Source organism: Cinclus cinclus, chromosome 3 (genome assembly GCF_963662255.1).
Source record: "Cinclus cinclus chromosome 3, bCinCin1.1, whole genome shotgun sequence".
In the NCBI taxonomy this organism is placed as follows: Eukaryota; Metazoa; Chordata; class Aves; order Passeriformes; family Cinclidae; genus Cinclus; species Cinclus cinclus.
Genome location: NC_085048.1, coordinates 100767669 through 100791723, shown reverse-complemented (window position 1 = coordinate 100791723; position 24055 = coordinate 100767669). Strand labels below are relative to the sequence as shown.

At 46.4% G+C, this 24055-nt stretch overlaps 1 protein-coding gene across 1 annotated transcript in view; it reads right to left on the bottom strand.

Annotated features, from left to right (window-relative positions):
• Window positions 1–17954: 17954 nt before the first annotated feature.
• ISM1 (isthmin 1) overlaps window positions 17955–24055 on the bottom strand; it is a 37314-nt gene continuing 31213 nt past the window's right edge. The window contains 3 exon segments of the mRNA XM_062489392.1: window positions 17955–18472; window positions 20099–20188; window positions 22556–22699. Coding sequence (XP_062345376.1) covers window positions 17955–18472; window positions 20099–20188; window positions 22556–22699 — 752 coding nt within the window.

Sequence of the window (24055 nt, the reverse complement as noted above, 5' to 3'; positions counted from 1 at the left end):
GGGCATCCCTGTTTTCCCAAGCATGAGCCAGTCGATTAGCCCAGTGCAGAAGAGAGGCAGGAACCTATCCTGGCAAGTAGCCCCCTGTCCCACTGTGGCTCCCATGGTGAGGCAGGTGTTTAATCCCAGTGAAGCTTTGCAGTCTGCTGAGCAGAGGGGTCAGGAGAACACCACCCAGCTGGAGCCAGGACGTGCTGCAGCCTTGCTTCCATGGGCTCTGCATTCTGCTGGCAGCACTGCTTGAAGGCTGCACTCTGCAAAGGTCTCCTGTGCTGGCAGCTTCTCTTGGGGGAGCTTTAGAAGCGCTCACCTCCCTTCCTTTTCCTTCCCTATTTCCTAACTTATCTTTTAAAAGGGCTGGAGGACAGATTGTCTGCCTGAGCCCAGGTGGGATGTGATGGCTGGAGCTGTGTCCCAACCTGTGCCCATCCTAAGGGCTTTTCTGGACCCAAGCAATCCTCTGTGATGGAATACATGTCCTGTGTGCTTCCATCATATGTGTGCTCACATAACTGCCTTTGGAACTCACCCTTTTGGCTTCTGCAATCACATTTAATAAACTAAAAGTTGAGGTTTCACCCCAGAGAGAACAAAGCCCTCCTGGATGCAGGACAACATGTCATTTGTGAGTGGCACATTGCAGAGAGGCACTGAGAGCAAATTCTGCACGGTGTGCACTGACTTCACCCATCCATTCCCAAGTCTTTGAAGGATTTGTCTGTGCACTGCTTTGAGGTGTAGACAGTGTTTAACATGGACACAAACTCATTCTTGCCTCACACAGCCTGGTGGCTGCTGAGTTTCTGTCTAAACCACTGGTGGATATGAGACACAATTACTGGAATATTCAGAAATATCAGCATTAATACCACTTGTGTTTCAGTGATCTTTCATAATAGTGCTTATACTTTTAGAAGTAAGATGGAGCCCTATGGGAAAAGGGATATGCAGCCTGGTCCCAGGCTGTGCCACAGCCCTTCCTCTCTGACTTTAGTCAGGTTAATTCTCTTGACACCATGAATTTTCCTAATATTACTATTGTGCTTTAAAAGCTATGGGGAAATTAGGTAATGAATATTTGTTGAGCTGAGATCCCCAAGAGGGACTAAGAGATGTTTTGTAGTGTGGCATAGAAACGTTCTGAGTATGGAGAGCCACACCAAGGTATGGTTGTGATCCTGCTGCTTAAGCCTGTCCTGTCCCACTGTGTAGGGGCTGACTATGGCTAATAAGAAGTCTTGGTAGATCACTGATTTTGGTTTTAACTTATTGAGAAAATCAGTGTTAGTAGAAAGGCCTCAACTCCTTCCCCATTTTGACTGGAAATCCTACCAATGGTGGAGGATATGCTTTGGTAGACATGGAGGTATTCAGTTGAAAATTGGACTTGTTGATCTTGGAGGTCTTTTGAAACCTTAATGATTCCAGGATTCTGTGAATAATCTCAGGAAGGGCTCTGCTCTGAGCATATAGTTAAGCTATCAACTTAACCTTGTAAATATTTGGTTATTATGCTGAGAACGTAAGGAATCTGGGTTACCATGGCCTATAGTTACAGGCAAGTTCCTCTGCAGGGAAGCACAAAAACCTCACCCATATGTGTGTGGGATTCTCCAAAATCAGTGCAGCCTCCTGTTTGCTCAGTCTTTGAGCCCTTTGTCTGCAGAGCTGGTTACAACTGGCTCCTGCAGCAGGGCTGCTTGTCCACAAGAATTGAACTGGGACCCTCAAGTAGTCCCAGTTAACTATGGTCTGCTCAGCAGTGATGCCAAGAGAGCTGACACTGTTTTCTTCCCAGGAAGAATCCAGAATGCTGCAAAATGTTTAGTGTCTCACCTTCTACATTCTCCTCCCTCAATGAACCCATCTCATCTTTCTTTTCTCATTTCTCTCATTGCCGGGGTGCAGTGCAGGTGAGGAGCTCCAGCTCCAGGTGAGGAGGTCTGGTGGGTTGTCAGCAGACATCTGCCCAAGGAGGGTACAGGATCAGGGAGCCCAGATATTAGGATGCTGCTACAGTTTTGTTATAGCCTCCTCTGTGACCACCAACAGCTCCGGAAACTGTCCTCTATTTCCAGTTCATTGCTTCCTAAACAATTTTCTTTGAAAAACTATTGCAGAGGTGGATTCACAGAAGTGCTCTGAGGCCTTGGGTGTGAAATATTGTGACAAATGAAGGCATTCCAGCTCTTTATTGCATTGCACATTTTAAATAATGGAAAATTGGACTAAAATACAGTAAATTTAGCATAAAAAGGACTGCTTTCCAATTGCCTGTCAGGATCCCTTCAGCCTCATAATTGTTTTCGTGTGAAGCAATGAGTGTAATGCCTGTTGATAGTTGTTTGTTCCCTTGTTGTCTCAAAGTTGCTGGAAGCAATTTACAAGTTACTCTTGCTTAACGTCCAGAAGAGAAGAGGATGGAAAATGTTTACTTGTTTCTTCTCGGTAAAGAGCTGATTCTCAGAACAACTGGTTGGCCTATGGATGATTTGAGCCTTGCTGCTGGCTTTGGGGGTCAAAGGCTCTGGCCCTTTGTATCCCCACTGCTTGCCCTGAGCAGAAATATAGGTGTTCAAGTTCCCTTTGCTGTGCCTGTGTGTTTCAATGCCATTTGTGCCACTTCCATCACAGAAAAGTTTAATGTTGCAGGAATTATTACCTGAAGGACAGGATCATTTACTCTTTGATACCATGTGTGGGTACAGTGTTTTCTCCCTTCCAGTGTTTGGTACAGTCCCACTCACTGGATCTGCTCCCCTGTTGGTGGTGCCATGTGTCCCTCTACTTCCATACCCAGCGTTTTACTCACCTTATGAAAATTTGAAGATGATGTTCAAAGGTTTTTTGATCATTCAGGGTTTATTTTCATACCTTGTCTTCCTGCCTGCATGTCAGGATGGGGGCCTGAGCAGCCTGTTCTGGGGGTGGCATCCCTGCCCATGGCAAGGGAGGTGGAACTGGATCACATCTAAAGTCCCTCCCTATCCAAACCTCTCTATGATTCTGGGATTGAGGAATGGCATATGGAACTGCAATGCAGTGAAAGAGTTTCTGAGGGTTTTCTAAACCACAGTCTCCCTTCACAACCTGTTCAGGGATGACAGCTAATGCTGTGGGGGAGATGTGATCATCTTCTGGGGCCTGCACAGCTCACACAGCATTGAAACATCACAATTTGTTCTGTTTGACTTCCAGCAGACGGTCTAATTATATGAAAGAACATTGCTCTCCATTTGGTCAGAAGATGCGTTCTGAGCTAAGTTTACCTAATGCTTTCCTGATTTGTGTGGTTTTTGCTCTTTTTTCTCCCTCCCTTGAGCTGGACAACAATGTGGTCTTAGTCCAGCAATCAAACATGAAAGAGAACCCATATGTATGAAGTACCCCCCTTATGCTGGAATTTATCCAGAAGAGACAAACTGTCTTCACACAGGAGGTCTGGTTTTGTCTCTCTTTCCATTAAAAAAAGAAAAATCTGGCATGAGAAGTGTCTTGGGATAGGGGCAAGGCAGTGGCCATTGCCAGTGATGCTGAGCTGTGCTGCCAGACCCAAGAGCTCAGGGATGCAATGAGGCCTTTGCAAAGCCAACAAAGGGCAAGTTCATGGTAGGAAAGGGGCTGTCACTAGTCCCCTGTTTCCCACGGTTAGCAGCAAACATGTTGGATTAGTGTTTCCTAGAGAAGGCTTTCAAGCGTTTTCTTTGAAGTCCACACCTGGCTTGACCTGAAAAACTCAGCCAGTGGGCAGGAAACTGGGAATGCTGGGTCAAAAGGAGCCGGGCAGCTCTTGGCATTTTTGGGGGTGAAACGACATGGTGGTGACTGAGCTACGGGGGGGCTCGTATTGTTGATGTTGTTTCCCTTCTAGGTTTTTGCTGCCAATGAGCCTTTCAAGGTTGGGTTAGATGGGGCTTTGAGCAACCCAGCATAGTGGAAGTTATCCGTGCCCATGGCAGGGCGGGTAGAACTAGATGAACTTTGAGCTCCCTTCCAACCCAAACCGTGATTCTCTCTAGAGGGCTCTGGATTTGAAGATATTGGAGAGCAGCTCTACATCTGCTGAAAACATTGGGAAGTTTTGCAGAAGGAGGTCTGTGGGAGAAATAAGTAGGTATTCTTGGGAAGAAAAAAGAATTTCACAGTTTCTATTAAATTTGCTCTACCCTATTCAAGATCTGTTCAGAAAGACTTGTGCAGCTCATGGTAGATTTGCCAGCCTGGAGGTGTCAGATGGAGCAGATAGTCCTGTGGGATTCCCTGGCCATGCAGATCTCCTCTTTTAAAGCTGGAATTATCTGTTCTCTCCTCCTTTCCAATGCAGACCAAACATACCCTGACAATGACTTAGCCATCAAATCTGGGCTCTCCTTCCATGTATCCCTGTGTGGCTGCCTGGGTGCTGCTTCCATCCCAGGACTGAAATTCAGATTGGCAGTGCTGGCTCCTATACACAGCTGGATCTAAAAGCGCACAGCTCTTGGAGCTTCCCACTTTCCTCCTCCCCACCAGTCCTGACCAGTCAGACAGGAAGCAGGGTGCTGCTTTCCTTCTGGCTCACAGACCAAACCTGTGGGGCTGCATAAACAGCCCTGCCTTTCCAGCCAGCCCACCCAACCTAGCAGTGATGGATGCGGTTGTGTTTGAGGTTGAGTCAGCTTCTTCCCCTACCTCCAGCCTCTGCTGCTCTGGTGGCTTTGTTCCTCCTGGGAAGAGGAGGCCATGTCCCCCCTCTACTCGTGGGAAAAGAGCCCCCAGCCAGCGCTCCGTTGTGCTGGCAGTGGTGCTGGCAGGGGTATTGACCTCTGAAACAGAAGCTGCACGAAATTACAGGAGCACTGAGGGCTGTGCCACTATGGGCAAGGGCAAAATGCAGTTATTTGTCAAGGTTAACCACCTCCATGGAGGCAGCTGAAAGCTGTGGTACAGCCACCGCTGTGGCTTCTCTGAGCATGTGGCCATGAGCACTGTTATCCAGGGAAACAGCTCAGGAATTGCACCTCCCCTCACACCTACCAGCTGCACCTTTTAATTTGGCTTTTCTGGGATTGTGTACTGTTGGGGGTTGGTTCTTTCCCTTTTCCCTCTGTGGAATTTTCCCCATTACCATGCTAAGATACCTGTTGACAGGGCCCTGGTGGCAAGGGGGAGGGGAGAGAGGAGGGAAACACCACGAGATTCAAACATCCAGAAGAGGAAGCGGAAGGTGCTGGCTCGTCCCATTTCCCCCGTGGAGTTCAGACAAGAAGGACGATCTATGTCCCATCCCTGCCATCTCAGGGTCGGGAGCCGTCCTCACTGCTGCCTTCTTGCTTTAACCTGCCACCATCCAGCACTCTGCTGAGAACCAGGATCGACGCCGTGAGCGGAGAGCTCTCTCTCTCCATCTCTCTCTCCCCCTGGGACAGCGCTGCCATCACCCCCAGCCCTCCTGCAGCTCTGCGGGACCCGCCCGCCCCCAGCACCGGGAACTGCAGCTCAGGGAAAAGGTGCCTGCAGTCAAACAACACTGGGACTGAGTTACTGTTCTGTTTGTGGCTAATTTCATAGCTGTTGTTGTTCTTGTTTGTCTTGTTAGATATACTAGTAAAGAACTGTTATTCCTACCCCCATATCTTTGCCTGAGAGCTCCCTTAATTTCAAAATCATAATAAGGAAGGATCACATTTTTCAGTCCAAAGGGAAGCTTCTGCTTTCCTCAGCAAACACCTGTCTTTCAAACCAGGACAGATTTTGGCCGCCCAATGTGGGGCCCGAGGGCATTGAGAGGAAAGGGTGAAAAAGGAATAACAGTTCTTGAGTTACCTCAGTTTTGTGTTAGGTGGCATCATGTTGTCCAGCTTACCGTGGTTTGGGCTCCATGTGGCCACAGCTTTATCTCTCCCATTTGCAATCCCTTACTTGAACATGGGTCCTATAACTCAGGCTGCTGTAACTATAATCCAGTTCATTTTGTGGGTTGATAACGTGAGAAATTAATGGATTTTTAATTTCCTCTTGAAGGCGGGTACATGGATTCAGGGCTATCACACTCTAACTGTATATTTTTGGGGTTACTTTAATAATGGTATATACTGTCAGGATCTGACAAGAGGAAAAATTTTGTCCCAACCCCTTACACAGTTTTTTGGGTCTGCTCCACCAATTTTTGAAGGGTTCAAATCTCTTCTAAGTGGTAATGATATCATACAGTGGCTGACATTGCTAATAGGCCTTGTAAACCTGTTCTATTTAACATTCAGAGATGAGGGGAGATTGACTTGGATGACAACCCTCATACGTCCCCCAAGAAGTAGGGATTCTGCCCCAGAGACTAAGGATGCTGCCCCAGAGACTAAGGATGCTGCCCCTGAGCCTGACCCTGCCCCAGAGGTTAAGGATGTTGCCCCTGAGCCTGATTCTGCCCCAGAGCTCACCTCAGAAAGGAACCACCCAGAGTGGGTGGGGTTTCTAATGAAGGAGATGGGCCAGATGCTGAAGGAGTACCTTTCCCCAGCTCTTGAGAGACTCTCTCCCTGCCTTAAAGAGGGAGAACCTGATGGTGCAGCAGTGGAACCCACAGATGTTACATCTCACCAGGTTCCAGCTGAACTGCAAGGGAACTCACAGCCAGCAGTAGTTGCCCCTGTGGAAACTAGAAAGTCTAAGGTGAAAACAAAGCACCTGGATAATAAGGATCAGAAAGCAGAGCCCTCACAACCAGCAGGGGAGCCAGAGGTTGAGATTGTCACAGAGTCCCTGTCATACGAGAGTCTCCGTAATCTGTGTAAAGATGTTGTACGAAGGGGCCGTGAGGCTTTTACAACGTGGTTACTGCGGGTCTGGGACCTTATGGGTACAGGTGTGCAGCTGGATGGTACTGAGGCAAGGAATTTGGGACCCCTGACCCAGGACTCAGGTGTGGATCACATATTCGTAAGGGAACCAGGCCTCCTTTCCCTCTGGGAGCGGCTTTTAATGAGTGTAAGAGAGAGGTTTGTCCATAGAGAGAGAATGCAGGAGCACCACCATAGAATGCGCTGGAAAACCGCTGAGGAGGGGATCCAACAGCTGAGAGAAGTGGCAGTACTGGAGATACTCTTTGGGAGGGGTGGACAACATGACAATGACCCCGACAAGGTCAGGTGCACAGGGCAGATGTTGTGGAATCTGGCACACCTGGGGCCATCTCAATACACCACATTCATTGCAGCCATTAATGCTGACACCAACCACGAGACAGTGGGTTCTGTTGCCAATAAGCTCAGAAATTTTGAGAGTATAATGAATGGCCCAATGCAGGCTCAGGTCTCTGCCGTGATTAGGGAACTCAGAGTGGAGTTCAAGGAGGAGATAAGAGGAGTGAGGGAGGAGATGAGGAAGGTCAATGCAGCACCAGTGTGAGTCACAGATCCCAGAGTTAGAGCCCAACGTCCCCCAGCTAGGGAGAGAGGATACACCCCACGAGCTGACCTGTGGTTCTTTCTGCGTGACCATGGGGAAGACATGAGGAGGTGGGATGGGAAACCCACTTCTGCCCTGGCAGCACGGGTGCGTCAACTCAGGGAAGGAAACACTAACCAAAGGAGCTCCACTAAAGTGAAGGTAGCCTCAACTTCCCATAACCAAGATGCAGGGTATTACAAAAGGGAGGATGATTTGTCAGATCCCCTTGAGGGAACCTCCAATATGTATGCCCAGGAAGGAAATAATAACCAGTGCTAGAGGGGCCCTGCCTCTAGCCAGGGAGAGGCACGGGAAAACCAGGTCGTTTGGACGGTGTGGATCCGATGGCCTGGCACATCAGAGCCACAAAAACATAGGGCATTAGTTGACACTGGTTCACAGGTCACCGTAATACCATCGGGGCATGTATGGGAAGAACCTGTTTCTATTGCTGGGGTGACAGGGGGATCACAGGAATTGACTTTGCTGGAGGCTGAGGTGAGCCTGACTGGGAAGGAGTGGCAGAAGCATCCAATTGTGAGTGGCCCAGAGGCACTGTGTATTCTAGGCATAGACTTCCTCAGGAATGGCTATTACAAAGACCCAAAGGGACTCAGGTGGGCTTTTGGAATAGCTGCTGTAGAGGCAGAAGGCATTAAGCAATTGACCACCTTGCTTGGACTGTCAGAGAACCCATCTGCAGTGGGACTCCTGAAGGTGAAGGAGCAGCAAGTGCCAATTGCCACCTCCACAGTGCACCACAGGCAGTACAGGACAAATCGAGATGCCGTGATCCCCATCCACAAGATGATCCGTGAGCTGGAGAGCCAAGGAGTGGTCAGCAAAACCCACTCACCCTTCAACAGCCCCATCTGGCCTGTGTGCAAGTCTGACGGAGAATGGAGATTGACTGTGGACTATCGTGCATTGAATGAAGTGACTCCACCGCTGAGCGCTGCCGTGCCGGACATGCTGGAACTCCAGGACGAGCTGGAGTCCAAGGCAGCAAAGTGGTACGCCACCATTGACATTGCCAATGCATTTTTCTCCATTCCTCTGGCAGCAGAGTGCAGGCCTCAGTTTGCTTTCACCTGGAACCGACTGCCCCAGGGGTGGAAACACAGCCCCACCATCTGCCATGGACTGATTCAGGCTGCACTGGAAAAGGGTGAAGCTCCAGAACATCTACAATACATCGATGACATCATTGTGTGGGGGAACACGGCAAAGGAAGTATTTGAGAAAGAAGATCATCCAGATTCTGCTGGGAGCCAGTTTTGCCATCAAGGGGAGCAAAGTCAAAGGGCCTGCCTGAGAGATCCAGTTCCTGGGAGTAAAGTGGCAAGATGGGCGGCGTCAAATCCCCACTGAGGTCATCAATAAGATCACCGCGATGTCTCCACCAATCAACAAGAAGGAAACACAAGCTTTCCTAGGTGCCATAGGCTTTTGGAGAATGCACATTCCTGAGTACAGCCAGATTGTGAGCCCTCTCTACCTGGTCACCCGGAAGAAGAACAAATTCCACTGGGGCCCTGAGCAGCAGCAAGCCTTTGCCCAGATCAAGCAGGAGATCGCTCATGCTGTAGCCCTCAGCCCAGTCAGGATGGGACCAGAGGTGAAGAATGTGTTCTACTCTGCAGCTGGGAACAAGGGCTTGTCCTGGAGCCTTTGGCAGAAGGTACCTGGTGAGACCCGAGGCCGACCTCTGGGATTCTGGAGCCGAAGTTACAGAGGGTCTGAAGCCAACTACACCCCAACAGAGAAGGAGATCTTGGCTGCTTATGAAAAAGTTGCCTCAGAAGTGATTGGCACAGAAGCACAGCTCCTCCTAACAGACCAACTACCAGTGCTGGGGTGGATGTTTAAAGGCAAAGTCCCCTCTACCCACCATGCCACTGATGCCACATGGAACAAGTGGATCGCCTTCATCACACAGTGCGCCCGTATCGGAAACCCAAATCGCCCTGGGATTTTGGAAATAATTACAAACTGGCCAGAAGGTGAAAATTTTGGTCTTGCCGATAAAGAGGAGCAAGAACAAGTGACCCGGGCTGATGAAGCCCCGCCATACAACCAACTGCCAGCAGATGAAACTCACTATGCTCTTTTCACTGACGGTTCCTGTCGCATCGTGGGGATGAACCACGATGTTCAAGTGGAAAGCAGCCGTATGGAGCCCCACACGACAGGTTGCACAAGCTACTGAAGGAGAAGGTGGATCAAGTCAACTTGCTGAACTCAAAGCCGTTCAGCTGGCCCTGGACATTGCTGAAAGAGAGAAGTGGCCAAAGCTTTATCTTTACACTGATTCATGGATGGTAGCCAATGCTCTGTGGGGTTGACTGGAAAGATGGAAAAAGGCTAACTGGCAATGTAGGGGAAAACCAATCTGGGCTGCTGATGAGTGGAAAGACATTGCCATTCGGGTAGAGAAACTACCCGTAAAGGTCCATCATGTAGATGCCCATGTCCCCAAGAGTCGGGCTAATGAGGAGCACCGACACAATGAGCAAGTAGATTGGTCTACGAGGATAGAGGTGTCACAGATAGACTTAGACTGGAAACACAAGGGAGAATTGTTCCTGGCTCGATGGGCCCATGATGCCTCAGGTCATCAAGGCAGAGATGCCACCTATAAGTGGGCACGAGACCGAGGGGTGGATCTCACCATGGACAGTATTTCCCAGGTTATCCATGACTGTGAGACATGTGCTGCCATCAAGCAAGCCAAGCGAGTGAAGCCCCTCTGGTATGGGGGGCGGTGGTCCAAATATAAGTATGGGGAGGCCTGGCAGATTGACTACATCACACTGCCTCAGACACGCCAAGGCAAGCGCTACGTGCTGACCATGGTGGAAGCCACCACTGGATGGTTGGAGACCTACCCTGTGCCTCATGCCACTGCCCGCAACACCATCCTGGGCCTGGAAAAACAAGTCCTTTGGAGACATGGTACCCCTGAGAGAATTGAGTCAGACAATGGGACTCATTTCAAGAACAGCCTCATAAACACCTGGGCCAGAGAACACGGCATCGAGTGGGTGTACCACATTCCTTATCACGCACCAGAGACTGGGAAAGTGGAACGGTGCAATGGGCTGCTTAAAACCACCTTGAAGGCACTGGGTGGGGGGACTTTCAAGAACTGGGAGATTAATCTACCAAAGGCCACATGGTTAGTGAACACCCGAGGTTCCACTAATCGAGCAGGCCCTGCCCAGTCTGAGCCCTTGAGAACACCAGATGGGGACAAGGTTCCAGTGGTGCACATGAGAGGTATGCTAGGAAAAACTGTTTGGGTGAACCCTGCCTCCAGCAAAGACAATCCAATTCGTGGGGTGGTTTTTGCCCAAGGGCCAGGTTGTACCTGGTGGGTGATGCAAAGGGATGGAAAGACCCGATGCATACCCCAAGGAGACCTTGTTTTAGGGTGAACTACCTATGATACTGTGCCTGTATCTGTAATTGTATGGATGTCTATAATTTGAAGATTTTAATTTGATGTAGCATGATGGTAGGGGAAAATTAGGGGTGGATAATGTTGGTGGTTGGTTCTTCCCCTTTCCCCTCTGTGGAATTTTCCCCATTACCATGCTAAGATACCTGTTGACAGGGCCCTGGTGGCAAGGGGGAGGGGAGAGAGGAGGGAAACACCACGAGATTCAAACATCCAGAAGAGGAAGCGGAAGGTGCTGGCTCGTCCCATTTCCCCCGTGGAGTTCAGACAAGAAGGACGATCTATGTCCCATCCCTGCCATCTCAGGGTCGGGAGCCATCCTCACTGCTGCCTTCTTGCTTTAACCTGCCACCATCCAGCACTCTGCTGAGAACCAGGATCGACGCCGTGAGCGGAGGGCTCTCTCTCCATCTCTCTCTCTCTCCTCCTGGGACAGCTCTGCCATCACCCCCAGCCCTCCTGCAGCTCTGCGGGACCTGCCCGCCCCCAGCACCGGGAACTGCAGCTCAGGGAAAAGGTGCCTGCAGCCAAAAAACACTGGGACTGAGTTACTGTTCTGTTTGTGGCTGATTTCATAGCTGTTGTTGTTCTTGTTTGTCTTGTTAGTTATACTAGTAAAGAACTGTTATTCCTATCCCCTTATCTTTGCCTGAGAGCTCCCTTAATTTCAAAATCATAATAATCTGTAGGAAGGAAGGATCACATTTTTCAGTTCAAAGGGAGGCTTCTGCTTTCCTTAGCAAACACCTGTCTTTCAAACCAGGACATGTACCTAGTGGTGATTTAACACATGGTGAAATGTCTGGGGAATGCCTCCATCAGTGGAGATCCAGGCAAGGGAAACCCTTAGCCTGCTTTGGACGTAGACACTGTGTTTTCTTTGCTCAGCTCTTTTTCAGGATTTCCTGTGTTCCTTCTGACTTTCCCCCTCTCTGAGACCACCCTCCTTCAGGATATCATTATTCACATGCTGATTTAAATTGGGATGACCCTTAATGAGGTCATATTGTAATTTCATGCACTGTTCTTTCCTCCCCACACTGGCCAAAGGTTCTTTCCATTCCTATTACTGCATCCTCTCAACCCAAAGAGACCCCTCCTGTTTCCACACTCTTTCTTGGTGTCTCCCAGGCAGCCTGTAAGATGAGGGATGTGTAGGAGAACTGATTCACTGAATTCAGGGTTTTCAGATGTGGTTACTGCTGCAGGGCAGTAGTCACTTGCTGTTTGTACTGGAATAGCTGTACATTTGCACATGAGACATTTGCACATGAGATGGAGCTGTGCTTCTGCCTCCTGGTGGGAGCTGGCTCCTGGATGGAGATGTCATGCCAGCTGGATCCCCTGTCCTTTTTGTGGTAATAGGAACTGCAACAGCCCTGGAACACTGCTTCAGATTTGCCCTTATGGTGTTTGGCAGGCAGGAGGTGTATGAAGCCAGGCTGCACTGTAGTTAGAAGGTGCTCCCTGTCCACTGCTTGATGGTAAACCCTGCGAGAGACAGTGCAGTGGGACACAGGAATCCCTGTGTCTGCATGGTCCAGTTCATTTGCACTTCTCCTATTTCCTGACCCAGCTCAGGGAGGCCTACTCAGGCAGAAGGGGCTTTCCCAATGCCAGCTGTGTCCTTGTTCTGTGTTTCATGGCTGAGCAACACACCCTCAAGAGCTGCCCCTGGAAAGTCTAAAAAGGGGAATGGCTGCAGCTTGGATTGGGAAACAAAGGAATGGGCTAAGCACAGCTGTGCAGAGGCAGGAGCCAGCCTGGAATATGGTGCCTGGAGTGGAAACTGGTTCCCTAGCCTTCTCTGCTCCCCAATTTTCTGACTCACATCCTGTATCCACCACCATGGTCTGCACATGCTGTCCCTTGCTTCAGGCATGTTTCAGAGTCTTACAAGAATCCTCCTGAAATCCATAAGTGAAGCACTGTTCCACTTTAAGCAAAGCATTGGTCAGACCTATAATAAACAGCAAGTTCTGACATTTAACACATGTAATACTGTTTGCCCAGTTTTAAAAAGGAAATACTATATAAGCTCTCCTCTGAAGACTAGAGCCACCCACACTTAGCTGTGTTAGGTTTGGACAGTTTGACCTGTGCAATATTGCTATCACTGCCAGAATATACCCCTTATAAATTGTGTAATGTACTGAATGAAAAGTTTCTCTATATGTTTAACTCCCGCGCACCCCCCCGATCCTTCTTGTGATAGAGAATAAATAAGGAAAAACTTTATAAATCCCTGAACTGATAGAAAATTAGCACAGTCATAAAAGGTGTCTGTGGCTTTAGCAGAGCAGCTGAAAAGGAAAAATTAATAAACCTGCCACTCATAAAGTAAGAGGCAGAGCTGAAGAATGACTAGTGCCATTTTAGCCTTCTGGCCCTTCTCCCCCCTGTTCAAGTGCAGAAATAGCCTCACGCCCTGTGCAGGAGGCAAGGAAGTTCTCTGCTGTGGGACTCTTCCTGCAGGCACCACTCGGCAGCAAACCGCTGTACAGCACATGACTAGAGGATATCCTAAATTAATTTACATAGACATATAAATATATGCATGTGTGTGTTTTCTGTATGAAATATGAAACCAGTGATTTCTTAGCCAACCCCTTAATTTGTCTGAAACAGCACAGGCATAATGGAAACTGCCCACACATTTTTCCATTAAAAGTTACAAAGGGAAAGAAGCAGGGAATTGGTGATAGAAAAACACATGCTCTCTCAGCTGGCACAGGAACTCCATGGAGCCAGGTGGCAACACACATTCACTCCATCTTGCTGGGAAAAGTGTTATCTTTATTCTGGTGGTCTTCTTGCTCATGCTCTTCCTCCTCAGTGTGTTTGGAGGGGAGGGACATGGCCGTGCTGGTGTCGTGCAGGTGGATGTAATGCACATGAAGAAATCCAAGTTTGTTTGGATCTGTCCTGAAGGTTTCCTCCTCTGGGTGAGAGCAAGCCTTGCCATGCCACTGCCACTTGTGTGGTGTTGCACGGTGATGTGGGTGACAGTGGAGCTACAAAGCAGCTGTGCCTGGGTGGGTTCTGAACAGGGACTTTCTCCAGGAATGGATGAACGTGTGGCTCTGCTGCTGAGTGTAAGCCAAAGCCAAACTGCTGTGAGGCATGTTGGTGTCCTGATGGAGAAGGAAGGAAAGGGAGAAAGGAAAGGCCTGGGGGAGCACTGGTGGCTTCTCAGGAGAGGCAGCACCCTGGGCCATCACTCAGCTCTTCCTTACTGCCTTCCCACCTTCCAAACAGGGAGGCAACTCAAGTAAGACACTGTCCCATTAAGCCCAAACATTGAGGCAGGGCAGATTCTTATAATAAAAACAGTAACTTTCCCCCTTTCCTGCCTTCAGCTGGCCTGGCCCCACTCAGATGTAGGTGTCAGGTGCATCAGCAACTCATTGCAGCCACCCCTACAATCTCATCATGATGTCTGTATTTGGAACAGCCCCACAAGCTCACCAGCGTTTTTCCAAAGAATGCCTTGTGTTGACAGTGCTAACCAGTCTGCACAGCAGGAGGGGGGAAAAAGCAGCTGGTAACTAATGCAGGGCTGTGGGGATTCGTGGATGTGTGCATGGTTCTGGTTTTCTCTATATTGTCCTATAACCCATATGCATCATTGTGGGTTATGTTAGTGGAATTTTGCTGCTCAGCAGCTGTCCAGGCAATGTGAAGCCAGGCCCGCTCATCATTTTAACCATCAAAGGTACGATTCAATCAATTTATGGCTGCCTCAGGGCACTGCTCCACACATCTTTCACAGCAGCTGTGCCAGTTTAATGCATTCCCACCAATTCGACTCAGAAGCTGTGCTGCAATCTGTATCTGCTGATTGATTTGGGTTAAAAATAAGCTGGATGACTTGACTGGTTCCTTGTTTCAGTTTCCCTGTTCAGTTATGCTTGTTTCCATCCCCCCCATATCTTTGGTTGAGTGTTCCAATATGCCTGTTCTGTGGTAATGTAAGAAACATGACAACAGCTTCTCCTAACCACCAACCTGAGCCTGGGAATGGGAGCCACAAACCCTTCCTTGGGCCTTGTTCTAATATAAAGAGTTCTACACTTCAAAGATGGAGCCAAATTTGGCCATGGTAAACTCCAGCACCTTGCTAAAGTTTACCACACAAAGTAATTTCATGTACAGTTTTGGTCACTGGAAAGGAGATAAAGAAAACAAAAAATAAATTAAGCAGCCAGCTCTGAATGGATCCTAATTTATTATGAAGCAGGACAGACTTTGTTTTTAATACGGACTGTTACTTAGGAGAAGAGATTATCTCAATCTGTGCTCCAGGATTCATCCTATGAATCACCTGGTAGGTCCTATCAGAAGTTATCTGGCTCCCTCAGAGTTTCCAGCCTTGGCAAACTACGAGTGGTAAGACTTGAAACTTTGTGCGTCATCTCATTTATTAGCATAATTTTTCCTCTTCCCTGACACTATATGCCCTGTGTTCTGTATTAATAGTGTAGTAGTGTTTCTCAATGACACCATAATTTACTAATCCACAAAGAACAGGAATGTGTTTTATATTTCAAGAATTTTGACCAGTGGCCCTCTCATCTCTCTCCCAGAGAAACCTGAGAATGTTGTTCCCCCCACATTGTTAAGAAGCAGAGCTTTCTCCCTGAAAATACCTGTCTTCCCTGTGAAGTGATCCTGGAGATCCTCATGACTTTCATCCATCTGCTGTCAATTTAACTGGCTCCATGAGCTAGTGGTGCCTTTAAATGACCTTGCAGGAATTTACAAAATCTGGTTTCTATAAAAAATAAGGGGTGATCCCCATGTTTACCCTCTTGCTCATCTAACCATGTTTTGTTACTACCAGCTTGTGCTAGAACATATCCACGTCTTCCCCACCAACTCTCAAGTCTGGGTCTGGGATGTTCTGATGGCTTGGCCAAGTTTTCCAGCTGCTGAGGTTACCTCAGCAGAGCAGTCACTGGAGCAGATGTGCAGTGGCTTTGGGGCGTGGGGGGGTGGGGGGGGGGAGAAATGATGCCTTGCGTTTTAGCGTTTATGTATTTCAGAATCTCTGCTGCTTGGTGTGTAACTCTGAAATTTCATATTAGGTGTTAGTAAGGTCTCTTCACAGGGTACTTAGCCAAAACAATTCCTTTCTAGCTAGAGAATTAAGGACAACTAGTACCCAAAAAGCATAAACAATGGGGAAGGAAAGGGGGCAAGCCAAGGGGCTGAAACTTCATGGCCTGGGGCTGTGGTTGGATAATTGACCCCAATATGCAGATGAACCAAAACTTATAAAAGTGTAAAACCTTGTGACTGGGAATCATCTTTGATTTGATTTCAGTGTAGCCCTGGCCAGGCTCTTGCACTACCTAAAGTGTATCCTTTCAATAAATACCTGTTTTATCCCTTTTGCCATGTCTAGTCTCTGTTCCAGGTCAGCCTTTCCAGGCATCAGTTCTGCCCTGGCCACTGTGTTTCTGGAGACCTGCAGAGCCTCCAGCACAGGTCAGACTGGGTGTGCATGGCCCAGGCTGCCTTTGAACCCCTGGTTTGCACCACCTGGGCACACCAGCACATGCCTGGTCCTGCCCAGGCTAGCGGGGTTGTTGTCAATGCCAGGGGCACCACACATGTCATGCATGTGTTTATCCATGACCCAAGTGCTCAACAGAGACATGGAAAAGTTTTACAGGATGCCATAGAAGGGTTTGGGTTGGAAGGGACCTGAAGTATCATCTGTGTGTGTCTGCATATAACAGAGGGAATTGCCTTTTGTGTCTGCCTTGAACCTTTGAGCTCAGAGTGACTGCGATGCTGGCAGGCTTTACCACAGTGTGAGGTTCCATGTAAGTGTGTCAGACCACATAACCCCAAAATAGGCATTTCTCTTGTGACATTTAGCCTTAGTTTTCCAAATGAACACACTGATTTGCAGCAAGACAGTCTTCCACAGGATGGAACTCTAAGTATTTATTTACCCAGGGTGTAACTCTTATCTTTCACCAGAATGCAGATATGAGCTGCTTTATGACAGGTTTATGTATGTAAACTTGCACTTTATAAAAATTTGGAAATAAAACCTTTGCTTAAAAACAGTTGTGTTCTTGGAAATCAAGTTCCATCTACAGAAGCCTTTCATTAAAGATATATCCCACATGTGAGTCATTGTTAGAATTCAATAAATACTTTACAAAAATAATACTAGCTTTTAAAAAAGATGAAGACATTTTAAGACACTAGTAGTTCTTCCCAGAAAGTTTCCCTTAAAGAATAGCTACTTCTGTAGGACACTGTGCACTCGGCATGAGAAAAATGGGGGGGAAAGGGCTGATTGCATCTTTTATCCCAGGGAACTTGTGGATTCCACTTTTACTGGTCTCTAAAATAATAAATTTTATTATTTATTAAATAATAAATAATTTATTTTTATTATTTAATAAACAATATATTTTAAATGAATGAAAATAAAAGCTGGACTGCAAAGACCTGAGCTAGAAGGAAACAGGAAGAATTCCAAGAGAAAAATTGCTAGGGATTTTCTATATTCACTTTTGACTATTACCCTTCCAAAAAAACTTCTTCCCTCCTTAGATATGACTAGTCATGAAACCAATTATAGAGAAAACTGATGCTGTAGGTGCATTAATCTTGTAAACCATTTCCATATGGAAGAGTACATTCTTCAATCCTATTGTTTAGAACAACTTTTAAATATGTGCCTCCTCAGCTGGGGCCTTGGGGCCTGATGGTGATGGCAGCTACCCCCACCCCCTTCATTATGTTACAGATAGGAAATAAAATGAAATGCACATTATTACATGAATGTTATTGCAGTATAAAATCCTAACAGGACAAGACTTATGTACTTCTGTATGCAAAAATAGGTATGTGTGAGACAGAGAGATATGTGTTTATAAATTACACACACTGTGAGAAATACTTATGTATTATATTACAACTATATACATTCATTAGAACGGAACTGATCAACCCCTGTTGAGGAGCCAATGAAGCAGCCATCATCAGTTCTTTGGCATCCAGGAAATGAATGCTATTTTGCATTTGAAGAAAAGGAAAAATCTTCTCAGTATTCCCTTGCTTCTTGAAACTGCTTATAGTAGTCTTCATCTGATGGGTTTTCTGTACACTTCTGCCCATTGTTGGGAGGCCGGGCTTCATTGTAGCGGCTCCAGTCCCCTTTGCATATGATCCAAGGCAGAATGTCCACTTTGTAGTGGAGCTCTGCTGAGAACTCGATGCTGATCAGGTTGGGTGTCCCTGCCCCTTTGCCCCTGGTGATCAGCTGCATGTTATCATCATAACAGCAGTGCTGTGCTGCAAGTGTTGTGCTCTCCAGGGACAGCATGGAGCGGATGCAGTACTGCGCCGTGGGCTTGTAGATCTCCAGCTTCTCCTTTGGACCGCTTGCATCCTTCCAGCGGAAGCTTTTCCTCTTCGGTCGGTCGTAGATTTCAGCAGTGCTGTAGGCAACTTCTCTGGGGTAGGAGCACGGGCAGCTGGGAAGGTCATTGACCACTTTGTGCATGTATTTCTTCAGGAACTCGCTCTTGCAGCTCATCCATCTCTCACAGCTATCAGTATCTGTTGCAGGGAAGGAAATGGAAAATTAAGCTACATTAAGCAGCACCCCAGCTGGTGTGATCAGTGAGAAGAAATGAGTCAAATGTAGCGTTCAGCACCAGTAGAAAGGGCAGCGACAGCTTGCTGCCCTGCCCAGTTGTGTTACTGTGCTGTCTTGTCAGATAAAGAAATCACCTGTGACTGACTCCAGTGCCTTGGGCTGAGTTACAGCACAGAACCAGGCCACTAGGAATCTGTGACACTTTTCCTATCTGGCAAATTTTAATTAGGCTACTAATATGCCCACAAAGCCCAAGAGACATTACCATGGATTGGTAAGCAACAGAAAAAGGGAAATCACAGTGATTTGGTGCAGTCTCCAGTTGGAACCCTTAGTCAGAACACACTCACCAGGAAAAGATGAAGTCAGATGTTGAAAAATTCAGTTTCAGAAGATGCTAGAGATTTCAAGATGGCAAGCAAGGCCAGGATTACTCTCTCTGAAGTTCATTTTAGGCCCTAGTTCAGTCTTTCTTTAAAAAACAAATACTTATTTTTTATATCCACTTTCCAAAGGGGTTTTTCAAGCATCTGTAGTTCAAACATGGAGACTGACATCTTTGCTGGCAAATGCAGCCAAAAGTGATTCAGGTTCTAAAAGGGCATATGTGACAGATCATCAGGCTGGCTGTACATCCGCAGGAGTTTATGGCACCAGAGCCATGATGTATAGCTGGGATTAAAGAGCTTTGTAGACCAGTAGCACATTTAATACCAGCACTTTATTATTTTGCATGACTCTTGGGAGAATCCAGGTAAACATCTCCTACCTAAAGCATCATTTAAGGTGTCTATATCATCCTATGGGCTGTCAAAAACCCCCTGCATTTCATGCTCCACACTTACTTAAGAGGACTCTGCAGGAGAGTAACTAACTGGGACCTAAAACTCTTACAGCACACATTCTTGCAAAATATTTACTTAGTGATCTGTGTCTTGTTTTCCTCTCTGCTTAAAAAGTCTCATCCCGGCTGTCATTAACTACTGTGCTCTGCCACCATAGGAAGGAGGTGCTGGGTTACACTATTTATTCAATTAATCCAGCATCTACTGTCTCTGAGTGGCCACACTATGGTTTCATTGAAGGGACGAAATCAGAACATTGCAGATGTTGGATTGAGTTTTAGATAGTTCAGAATCAAGCCATGCCCTATAAAATTGCTTTAGCTATCCCCACTGCAGCACACAGAACTATAAAAGCAATTAATGCTCACAAAAGTAATTGCCTTTTTTTTTTGATGTGACAGCTGCATTTAAAATGCTATAATAGGGTCTCCCGTTCAAGGCTACTTCAGCAAAATAATAAAGAGTGTTTGATTTTTTTTCCCTCCATTAGTGTGGAGTTTTACAGCTCTTTTCTGAATTAGAACAACAAATAACCCTTTTATGATGAAACAAGCACAGGACTTAAGGGGAGAAAGATTCTATGACCAAAGCAAATGTGCAGGTCACAAACATAAGCAAATTAATACATGGTTGTTACTACTGACATTTTCAATGCTGAACTCAGTATCTCGATCCCACAGGACTGAGAAAATCCTAAGGAAGTATCTTATCTGTTACTGAAGGACTGACTCGGCTGCTTACCAACTTCAAATAGTTTGGTGGCGTTGAAGTCTTCGCTCCCTGCCAGCAAACTCACTTCAGTGGCAGCTGTCCGGAAGGTGTCTTCGATCCCTACGACAAACACCAGTTAGTGCTGCTGCTGCTGCTGTTTTCCCATCACAACACAATGGCACCAGCTACCTCCTTGCCACCACTCCTTCCCCAGGCTCTGTAAGGTGCTTTGTTCTGGCAGGGAAGCATTCTGAAGTTGCTGCTGGACTGTTCCTTTAAAACCATCATGACCAAGGAATCTGTGCTGTTGATAGGGTGAGGACGTTCATCTCTGTATATGGACAACCATTTCCCAAGGAAGAATGATGCTGTTACAGGAAGACTGGTTGCTTGTTGGTCTCTCCCAGTGGCAGGGAGTTAAAAGGTGTGAGTAGGCAAGAGATAACCAACCTCTCCAAGCAATTCCATCCCCAACACTCATGGCTGTCAAATAAAATACCAGGATCTCACCATATCATGATTTACCAGCAGCCTCCAGTTAATTGTTTGCTATCAGTTGAGAGACACAGAGATTGCCAGAAAAATGATCTTGCCAAAGTAAACATCCTTTTGTTGCTGCTTTAGTTCAGCCTATTGACCTGTCTAATGTAGGCTGAACACAAGTAGGTTTTAGTTTGTTTTTTTTTTACCTTTCCTCTCCATTGAATTAAAGACCTCTAAAGAAAGTATAAAGATCTTTAATATGTGGTAACTACATGGTTAATAATGAAGCCTATTCACCATCCATCTTCTTGCCAATGAACTTTCTCCTGCTCTCCTGAACTGGGGCATAATAGTGGCTTGCAAAGCTTTAAAACAGCCTCAAACCAATTTTCAATAAAATTATCATCAGTTTTTGCCTTACTCCAGCACTAGATGTAGAATAATAGATACCCAAGAACCCATTACAAGGCAGTAATTCACTGCTGGAATTATAAACAGCAGAAGCTGAGCTTTGACCCTGTAATTTCAAAAATGTCAGCACAGCCTCAAAGGCTGAATATATTTTGCTGCTGATCATTGGAGGTCTGTTATATGACATAATATATTCTTTCATGTTTGCCACTTTTTGGTGCTAGCTGGTAATAAATAAATAAATAAATAGAGAAGATAACTGGGGGGTTACATGCTTTCTTCTGGAATTAACTCCTTATTATTGAGGTTTTAGGATATATTAGAGCATGCAGAAACATTTTTCCCCTGGACTGCCTTGCAGTTGTTGCTTTGCAATGGAGACATGAATCTATTTGCAAGTGAGAAACTCCTCTCCAACCCTCTCACCAAGTCTAAGTTCTCCTCTCCAGCACTGCTGACACTTCATTTACCATTAACAAAAGCCTGACCTCCAGTTTAAGAATTCCTGCCTTTCTGAGTCATTAACTAAACTGAGAGTAATGCATACCACTACCATTTGTGCTTTCACTTCTCTCTGATCTGGAAGTAATGAACTTGCACCTATCCCCTGCATTGTGGTAGCTACTGCATGACAAATTGGTCTAAATTCAAATACACAGCAACATTTAAAAAACAGTTTTCCACAGCAGCTTCAAATTTTCTTTATGTAGGCTTGAGTGCTCAGCCCTGATTTTGTCAAAGTGAAGACTGTGTGATGGTAAGGACACTTCAAATGTCAAATCCTGTGAATGGGTAGGAGCTAAGACAAGGCTCCTTGGCCATATTTTCTGAATATATTCAAGCTAAAACTATACATTCCTTCATCCTTGCTCACCAAGCAGGCAAGGCCATTCACTGCATAGCAGAACAGGAGTTCACTGAGGTAACACTGAGCTGGTTTGAAATTCTAAAACAGCTCCAAATTTATTTCAAGGCAGTAGATCACACCCTGTAGAATACAAAATGCCTGTGCACAAAAATGACTGCCATGACCTAAAGAAAGCCTGTACTTGTCTTTTAAATCCCAGAGGATGGTGGACTGCATCTAGCAATGTATCATTACTATGAACAAATGGCATTGAAAATCAGTGTCTTTTCCCACTGGAACCCTTACCTTGCCACGGAACATCCAGGCTTTGTGTGCAGGAGGGCTCTCCCCACCCCTGCTGTAGTGGTTTTGGTTTGTTAATTTCAATTTTTTTTTTTTGTTGTGAGATAAGATTAGGAGGAAGGCAAAACAGGTTTAAGTTTAGATGGTATAAAGAGAAACTTTATTATTAGAAACTGTAAGAAAAAACTTTGAATAAAACTTTAGATTACTTTTCTTTCCCCCCTTGTATATATATATATTTACTGAAAATGTATAGAAAATAATTCAGTTAGTTAATTATTTTAAAAAATAGCTTTTTATTAATTTGTTTGGGACAGGAGACTTTTTTTTGTTCGTTTACAGAGATTGATTTTCAAAAATTTTAGAAAACCTTTACAAAACACTACACCTGCCCACCTCTCCCTGCTCCCCCTGGCAGAATTTCCCAGGAACAGAGCTCCCACCTGGGCAGTTGTGCCTGTCACAGGTGCGGGACTCGGTGGCCATGCAGGCATAGCCACAGGACCTCGTGCGCTTCTGGTTTCCGCTGCCGCAGGTGACGCTGCACAGGGACCACGGGCTCCAGTCACCATCTCCATCAACGTAATCTGTGCGAGGACAAACGTTAGGGAGGAAATCAAGAAACAAAACTCCCACTACCCAGAACTACTGTGCGGTGTCTTTTATTAAGAAGGCAAAACAAGAATGGAATCCAGATGTTTCTACCTGAAGCTTGGGCAGAATGCCAGGCGCAAGCCTGCCGTTTAAATGGTTTTCACACTTGGTGCTCCTCAGGGAAATGCATGCAACATTATTTGAAAAAATATTTCCTTTCTCTTTTGACCTTTTGGCAGCTGAGAATCCTCAGCTGCAAAGCTGGGTCATGAACTAACAGTACACATCTATTCACATAATTTCCCTGCATATAGGAATGTGTTTGTGGACCACAGACTAATCAGTCAAAGGATAAACTGAGTTTTCTTTTCCATCTTTTCAAAACACGCATCAATAGCAGAACAATACTCAGTTTTTGGGCAAGATGTGGGTTGTTGGGCTATGGGAAGCTAAGGGTCATGAGTGAAAATCACAATTTTGTTTTTCAGTTCCTTGAACAGGGAACAGATATATCAGGAATACTGCCATGAGAACAGAGAACTGCATGCTCTTCTTGTACTGAGAACAACATGAAATTTTTAGTGTTTCATGTGAATTATTAAATAACATCAGATCTAACTATTTACTAAAAGGGAACCTCCTGAAAAAGAAACATGATTTTATTCTCTTCCAGCAGACAGCTGAAGGCACTGGACACCAGGTCTGCACCACAGAAGCTGATGCTGTTGTGAGTACCTAAAGTCTTCAGAACCAGCCTCTTTTGTGTGATGTGTGAAGTTATGCACATCCCACCATGTGAAGGCCACCACACCAAGCCCATGAAGCTATCCCAGCTTTCTTGCCTTCCCACTGGCTTCTCCAGCTGAGGGAACATTTAGCTTCATGGTTTTCCCTACAACCTTACAGGAAAAAGACCTACATCACTGATCCTGTGATGATGATAAGTTGCATCTCCTTTGGGTTACAGCACCACTGGGAGCAAAGTAAAATCTGGTTTAGTGGCTCTGAGGCTGCTCTGTAGCTGTAGGTAAGAGTACCCAAGCTACAGCAAGAACCAGGGAGGATCCCTGTCTTCCCTGCCTCTGTGCTACACACAATTCTTGCTCCCCCCAGGGCCATGCCGTCTGTGGGCTTCCTGAGCTGGTTAGTAGAACACGTAACTTGATTTGTTCCATATGTAACGACTGACGACAACTCTGTGGGGTGCTATTAAACATTTATTGCCAGGAGTATGGGGAGGTCATATATCTCATTCAGAGCAAGCTGCCTAGATGTGAGCTCCTCATGGCAAGGGACTGATGTGTTTCTCCTCCTTTTCTGACACAGCTGATGATGGGGAAGCCATCACA